The sequence below is a fragment of the Magnolia sinica genome, chromosome 18 (genome assembly GCF_029962835.1).
Source record: "Magnolia sinica isolate HGM2019 chromosome 18, MsV1, whole genome shotgun sequence".
NCBI lineage: Eukaryota > Viridiplantae > Streptophyta > Magnoliopsida > Magnoliales > Magnoliaceae > Magnolia > Magnolia sinica.
The window spans coordinates 23,135,264-23,143,723 of record NC_080590.1 but is presented as its reverse complement, the minus strand read 5'-3'; the positions used below and the strand labels follow the sequence as shown (position 1 = coordinate 23,143,723).

Below are 8,460 nucleotides of genomic sequence, written 5' to 3'. Positions count from 1 at the left end.
GTAGGCAATCGGCATCCGCTGGTAGAATGCCCACGCATGCCTCGCCCATGCACGCCTCGAGTCTGGCCGACTTTGGCCGTGACCGTTCATCCTTTTGGCCAGTTCATCTTAAGACGTTGCCTAAAAATAAAGCAAATCAAAGCAGATCAAAATGGATCCACAGGTGGACCACGTCACAGGAAACAGTAACCATGGAACGCCCACCATTAAAAACTTCCTAAGCTCCCCCGTAAGGTTTATTTTCCATCTGACTTGTTAAGGTCACACAGAACTGGGTGAGGGAAAACAAAAATAAATATCAGCTTGATCCAAAACTTTTGTGACCCACAAAAAGTTTTTAATGGTTAATCACCATTGTTTCCTGTTGTGGGTTCGCCTGAGATTTGAATCTTCTTTTGTGTCCATATTATACCTAAAATGAGTTGGAAAAACAGATGGACGGCGTGGATATACAATACATATATCGAGGTGGACCCATGGTCACGACCTGACCGAACTTGCTCAGGTCTCCACCTGACTGAATCCGCGCACTGGTTAGAGGATGCCTAAACCTTTGCTTTGTTGCCTGGGTCTTCTCTAATTATGCCATAAAAGAAATATCAAATGGCTCTTGGCTTATAGATTTAGTCATGGCCACCTAATTTGAATAGTTGTAGCTCTCCTTAGGAAATGATGTTAATAAATACCAGAGGAAGGGCATGAGCATGAACCATCTTTCACGAGCCAAGATGGGATTCGTTAAGTTTTCATCTGTTTCTCTTCTTCTTCTCCCCTTCTTCTTTCTTACGATGCAACTCCATCAAACTCTTTCAGTTCGAGCTGAAACCAACAGCAAGGTGAGATTATTTCCGTTGGGTGTGTGTGTGTGTGTGTTTTATTTGTCTAGCATTATCTGAACCGTCCATTTAGATAGAACATGTTTCCCTCCTTATGGAAATACGGGGGTTAAGCTAAAGAGGGACTACATGTTCACAGTCATAACTGTGAACATGTCCTGGCCTTGGACAGTTGGTTGAGAAGACCACCAAACAGCCTATCTATATTCGATCTTTGGGATAAGGAATTTTTGTGTTGAAAAACTCCATATCTCACATGTGGGGCCTATTCAGTCTTCAAATGCTACTTGGTAATAGAAAATAAAGTTAGATGCATGCAATCTTGGTGTGTGTGTGTGTACAGGTGTATGTAGTGTACATGGGAGCAAGGCAACATGAAGATCCCAACCTTGTTACGGCTTCACACCATGACATGCTTGCTTCGGTGTTAGGAAGGTTTGTTCTCTAAATGGATTAGGATCCTCCACCCGAGGCTTTGCACAGGGCACTCTGGTTTTTAAATCTAACAAGTACGACCCATGGTTAGATAATATGTAAAATTGGCTTGTTGTGTCCCACTATGCTGGATGATCATGTGCCAGAAAATCACCTTGATGGGTTGAAGTTACATTTTCATCTATGGTCCTCAAATACAAAGGCTCCTGAATTGGGGGCATGGATCTCTTGATCTAAGGACATGAGTCATCCATCTCGGGAACCAATAGACCCAAGGTCTGGATCACCATATCATATGCTTCACTTGTGAGAATTGACAACTATAGTGCAGCCACGGGAAGCCTCGGTTGGAAGCTAGTTAATCTAGTTAATCTGAAATTTCATTACCCCATTGAGAGGAATATTACATAACGGCTCATGATCGGTGCTGGTTCGGAAATGTATCTGATTGATTTGTTAGGTCCCACATATGGTATTGTGTCTGTCAAAGGCACTCCCTATGGGGGACCTTTACCTAGCTATATATCTTTGTTCGACCCACTGAGAATTTTTCAATGTGGGAGAGCTCTGAAGCATGGCCTATCCAAAGTGGCACTTAAGAGAACAATCACTGGACTGTCCAGCCATGGGCCCCAGTTGTCATAACTGAAAACCAGTGATCCTCCGGATTATTTAAGCTAAATTCTTAACTGTTGGGATGAATATATATATATATATATATATATATATATATATATATATATATATATATATATATATATAATGCAGCAAGGAGGCAGCTCTAGAGTCGATGTTGTACAGTTACAAGCATGGCTTTTCGGGATTTTCCGCCACTCTTACGGAATCGCAGGCAAAGCAAATCTCAAGTAAGTAATTTGACCTTTTCTTTCTTTCCTGCCGAAAATGTAACATTTGACTTTTATTTTTTAGACCACAGAGTTGGTAAGAACTCGATCTTCTGAGTTACGAGTACTACCGCTGACCCACCATAGGGAATGGTGGGGATGGGATGCCCACCATATAAACCTTGATGGGGGTGACCATTTTGTTTATTTTTCCATCCAACCCGTTCATCAAGTGCCTCACCATGATGAAGAGACATCCCAAAAACTAGCTTGATCTTAAACTCCATTAGGCTGCATTGTGTAAGTTGTGTGGTTTTAGTAGTGAATTTAGGTTGATCGCTTGGTGTGGCCGACCTGACTTTTGGATCCAGCTAATTTTTGTTGTGTTTACGGTGAACAAGAAGTTAGAGAATTGGTGAACGGAGTGGATGTCACACAAAACATAGTGGGCCACACCTACATCAGGTATTGTAGAGTACTCCAGGCCTCAAAACTGGTAGTTTTTGTTTCCCTTGCATGTGGAAAGAACCCATAGAAATCACTTAGGTCAAATATCAACGAATTATGTTCCCACCTAGTGGTTAAATAAAATTTTGTTGGTTTCTTTTTGTTTTGTTGGTTGTGGACGACCACCAAGGAATGAAATGGCCCATATTACCATATGGAATTATGACTTAGTGAATCTGATCCACTTATCCGGCCTTAAATCTAATTGCAACTCAATGAATCAGAAGTCAATTGACCTAACTTGCCCCAAGTCAGGGACGATTCACCTGAGTGACTTGCTGTATCAAATTGGATCAGGTCAGACTAAGCCCGAGTTGACTCGAATGAGCTGCGGTGTATCAAACTGGGTCAGGTTCGACTCAGTCCAAGTTGATTTGGACAAGTTGCATGTTTCTTAAAACCATGATCAGTACGGGTTGAGCAAAACACAAATTCATAATATATATCAAGATATAACTATTAGCATAAATGGATGGATTTATGCAGAAATTCCTGGTGTGATCCATGTAACCCCGAGCCGAAGTTGTAAGCTACAGACAACACGAAGCTGGGATTTCCTCGGCCTTGATTATAGTCATCCTACAGAAATCCTTTCCAAGACCAACCAAGGAGATGGTGTGATTATCGGTGTGGTTGATTCAGGTTTATTGCATTGCTTTTTGCCTTTATTATTTCTTTTCTTTTTTCTTTATCTAGTTGTATGAGGAATGCAATTTGTATAGCTATGGATATCTGTACCCTATGGTTAACATTCAGTGTACATGTCCAGCCCACATCATGAGTGGGCTAGCTTGTTCTTTTGGGATAAAAGGCATGAATGGAGGGATCCACTTAGTGAACAGCCAGTATCTCACACACCTAGGTAATAGATCAGATCAGCTCATGGGTCAACTAGTGAAAACCACTTTTGAGGTGGTGGGTTTAGTTCAAAGGTAGTGGGTCAGACTCAGGCTAGAAATGTGGACTGGATGGGTTGGGCTTGAGTTGGGTGAGATGATCCAATTCAAAACTGAAACAAAAATGAAGAAGGAAGTACAAAAAAATTATTGATATATGTATCCATTGATTGCCCTTGCTAGAGTGAAACATCTTGTAATTAAGGATTCATGTACCTCACCTGAATTATTTGAGTTTGAGATAATGCTCAGATGACGATGATGATCCAATGATTGTCCCAAGTTGTGCATACCCGTCTTCTCATGTTCAACTCTTGAAAGTCATGTCAGGTCAGTCGAGATAAACCCAATTACAATTAAATGGGTCCAGTCGAGTTTAGGCTTGAAAAATTTTAAGTGAGTTGGGTCAAGCCACAGAGTAATGGGTCATTCTTCAACTTTATATATAGATACATATAACTATAACTCTTGGCTCATTTAATCAATGAAGGACCTTAACGAGCTCAAACATGACCCATTAATTAATTACAGCACTCAGGTTTAGAATCTAGAGTTCCATGACTATATATAAAACTCTTAAAGTTCTAATTTCATTTTAGCATAAGTTTCTTTTACTCATTTTAGATTTATTACTAATGCAATACATAATATATTCAGGAATATGGCCTGAATCAAGAAGCTTTAATGATCTTGGATATAGTCCTATACCGTCACGATGGAAGGGAATATGTCAAGAAGGGGAAGCATTTAATGCATCCCACTGTAATCGGAAGATAATTGGAGCACGATGGTATCCACACGGAATAGATCGCGAACTATTGCAAAGAGATTATTTATCTCCACGTGATATAGATGGTCATGGCACGCATACTGCTTCTACCGCAGCAGGTTCCATTGTTAGTGTTAAAGGACTTGGTGCAGGAGTAGCAAGAGGAGGTGCACCTCGTGCGCATTTAGCCATATACAAGGTATTATGGGGAAACGGAACTATAGGTACTACTAGTGACACAGTGCTAGCAGCCGTTGATGACGCTATACACGATCGCGTCGATATTCTTTCATTGTCGCTCGGCTTCGATTATTATGACATATCAATATCATTCGGTTTCTTGCATGCGGTAGAACAAGGAATCACCGTTGTTTTCGCGGCTGGTAATGATGGACCAAGGCCACAAAGTATATCAATTGAATCTCCATGGGTCATCACAGTGGCAGCAAGTACGATAGACCGATCCTTCCCTGTTTCAATCACGCTGGGAAATAACGTCTCGATTACGGTAATAAAGACTCCACTTCTTATTTTATTTACCAAGAGAAAAATGACATATGAGAGTGAATACTAGTTATTAGATTAGAGTCTTTAAAGGTAATAGTGATTACTCAAACAATAAGACTCTCAAATCCAATGGTTATTCACCCTGCAATAAGAAATACTATATCGTTTCTCTTCACTGATAAATAAAAAAACTTGAGAAGTCACAATAAGTCATGTCCAATATTAAGTAGGCTACAAACATATATCAATTATGCATTATGGGCCAACAGTTTTTTAATTCATTTCGTTGACAAAATATGTTTTACGCACTAAAAGAGGAATATCCTAAATATAAGGTGTTAATCCAAAGAAAATGAAAGTTATATATATATATATATATATATATATATATATATATATATATATATATACACTGAGAATAACAAGAATATATAGAAGAGGAGAGAGACCTGCAGAGACCTATAAAAATCCTAACAGAAATACATGAATCTATTAACATGCAACTAACGTGAACATCAGTACATACATAGGTTATACTCCAGTGCAGGGAAATGATGACGTGTTTGAATTATATGCTTAAATTGTTTGGAGCTCTCCTAATTTATAAATTAAACTAGATTTTGGGGTCCAAGCCTAAAATTTTGGGACGCTTCTAATATATAGGTCAGATGGCACCCACACATCACGGCAAGCTCTACACTTCTCTAATATATGGTAGAACTTTTATCATATACATAGTCATGTTATTAATAATGTTCATGGAGCCCATGAGGCTGATCCATCTTTACACCTGCTTCATAACTAATTTTGTCTTTTAATATACATTCTCTTAAAGTTTATTTAGCAACGAATAAAACACAAACTACATTAGAATTAAAAAGAAAAACAAATATCGGAAGGAAAAAAATGATTCAGTACACACTAAAGAATTAAAATGAATGATCATGCAGGGTCAACGAGTTATCGGTTTGCCAAGGCGCCAAGATGGATTCAAACCACTATTTCTCTCATCCAATGATCAAAGGTACTTTCTTTCTATCTATCCTCAGTTGATAAATTGACTCTCTAACTTCTACTTTTTCTTTCCATTTTTTCCTGTAGCTGCAATGGTCCTTTAGATGCCACCTTAGTGGCAGGAAAAGTAGTACTCTGTTTCACAGATAACAGGCCACCATCCCAACAATTCTCTACCGCAGTTTCTACTGTAATGCGTGCAGGTGGCGTCGGCCTCATTTTTGCACAATACACTGATAATTTGCCACGAAGATGTGTAAATATCTCTTGCATTTTGATCGACTATGAGATCGGATTTCAAATTCAAAACTACATTGACGACTCAAGGTATCCTTTCGGATTATTTTTATTGTAATCCTCTTTCGAATCAGTAAAATATATATCTAATCTTGTTTATGGTTGTCATGATAGTACTCCAATGGTGAAGTTGGGCCTTGCAACTACTGTTGTGGGATCCTCAGTGTTAGCACCAAAGATCGCATCTTTCTCATCTAGGGGGCCCAGCCCTTTCAACCCAACAATTCTAAAGGTATTTTTATCCAAATTTCACTAAGAATGAGAGAGAAAATATACAAACAATCTTTGAAAAAAAAAGTCTTAAACTAGGTTGAATGGTTAAAACATAAGGCTCATGTTTCAATTGTCATATGTTAAATGGAGTTCCTCATTTAATGTAAGCTACCAACCTTTTTTCTTGAGAATTTGAAGGTTGCTTATTAAGTGGTCAGGATCGTTCAATAAGTGTCAATTTTTGAACTTTGTGTCATCATCCAATATAACCATATGGGCTAACCAAGTGTTTACGAAGATGAGGATGGATCATAAACCAACCTCCAACCACCTACTTTAGTAATGTAATCACATGGTTTGTCACAAAATCTGTTGTTATAAATTTCTTTTTTTGCAGCATCTATTATTCATAATCGGATGATTTGGAATGACCATTTGTCAACCGTACCAATGATGTACACAATACAGAAAGGTCATATTAGTCATGATAATTATAACAATTTTTATCAATGGGCTTCTCTCCATTTAATGTGGAATGCCAACCATCAATTATGTTTAAAGGTTACAATCAAAGAGCTAAGATTTTCTGATCACTGCCTAATTTTTTGGCCTGGCTATCCATCGAAATATCATAGACGCATATACCTTACCCGCATGTGTATGCCTACAGCACACACAAGTATTTCATATTTCAGCATTCTACTTACTTAAGAAAAAAGATATGCTTACGCGAACATCTCTAACAGCCTGATGTAGCTGCACCTGGCGTCAACATCTTAGCAGCCGTCAACGACGGCTATGAATTCCAATCAGGAACATCGATGTCATGTCCACATGTTGCGGCAATCGCTGCCCTTCTAAAATCTCTGCATCCTAATTGGTCTACTGCGGCTATAAAATCTGCACTCGTTACTACAGGTATTTAAGGAGCTCATCATATGTTAGATTGGGTGAAGATATGAAACTCAAGCTTTGTGAATGTTCCTAATCATCAATTGGATGTGACACATTGACTATTTTACATCCAATAGTTCATTCCAATGCTATGATCCAATGGGCATGATTTTGCAGCATGATCCATCCACATTATGGTTTAACTGATGAATTTGACTATCTCATCCAGTGATCAATCCATCTTGTTCATTTATTTTGCTTTATCAAAACTTCTACTCACGCATACTCTATTCTACTTTCTCAAGCTTCCATCACTGATGAATATGGCCTACCAATAACTGCTGAGGGTGCTCCGCGGAAGCTCGCTGACCCGTTCGACTATGGTGGGGGCCATGTCAGCCCCAATAGAGCTGTAGATCCTGGTTTAATTTATGACATAGATGCGGCCGACTACTTCAATTGGGTCAATGGATTCATATCAGACCTTAATTTACCATCAATTTCAATCCCCAGTCTTAAAACGATTGTAACGGTCTCAAGGACAGTCACAAATGTGGGACCCGTCAACTCCACATACATAGCTACGATTCAATCTCCCCCAGGTGTTAAGATGGATGTGACACCTTCAATCCTTATCTTCAATAACACTGTCACCAAACATTCGTTTAAAATTACATTCTCAACTATTCGAAGAGTGCAAGGAGATTACACCTTCGGCAGCCTGATTTGGAGTGATTACAAGCACTTAGTAAAGATTCCCATTGCCGTTAGGACCGTGATTCAAGACTTATATGCAGATGTCTCATTGTGATTTTCAATATATGTAAATTTATCATTTTTGAAATTTCTTATATGGTGATTACATGATATTTCAGCTTATCTCTGTTTACTTAATATGTACTTTAAATGTTTTCGAAAGATTGTATTGATCATAAATAAGCAAAATAAACAACGCTTTGAAGGCACTACATTCAGGATTAATCATTCCATCAATCAGGTGCGGTCTTGGCTCTTCCTAGTGTCCAGTACTTATTCTCTCCCTCCAGCCAAATCCCAGGAAGATAGGGACGTGGTGGCTGATCTTCAAATCCCTCCTGGGAGAAGATCTCCTCTTTCGATGGCAATCGTGAAATGGGCTAGACCATCAAGGGGCTGGGTTAAGCTGAACGTGGATGGGTCCTGGAGGGGTAACCCGGGTCCTTCAGGTAGTGGAGGCATGTGTAGAGACGAGAGAGGCGACTTCAAGT

The 8,460-nt window shown here is 39.1% G+C and overlaps 1 protein-coding gene across 1 annotated transcript; it reads left to right on the top strand.

Moving 5' to 3' along the window:
• The first annotated feature begins 655 nt into the window (after window positions 1-655).
• On the top strand, window positions 656-8,107 carry LOC131232892 (subtilisin-like protease SBT3.9). The gene is made up of 10 exons (XM_058229408.1): window positions 656-836; window positions 1,180-1,271; window positions 2,040-2,137; window positions 3,110-3,265; window positions 4,177-4,796; window positions 5,746-5,819; window positions 5,897-6,136; window positions 6,221-6,338; window positions 7,066-7,237; window positions 7,519-8,107. The coding sequence occupies exons 1-10, from the start codon at window positions 699-701 to the stop codon at window positions 8,022-8,024; spliced, it is 2,214 nt and encodes a 737-aa protein (XP_058085391.1). The 5' UTR covers window positions 656-698; the 3' UTR covers window positions 8,025-8,107.
• Window positions 8,108-8,460: the final 353 nt, after the last annotated feature.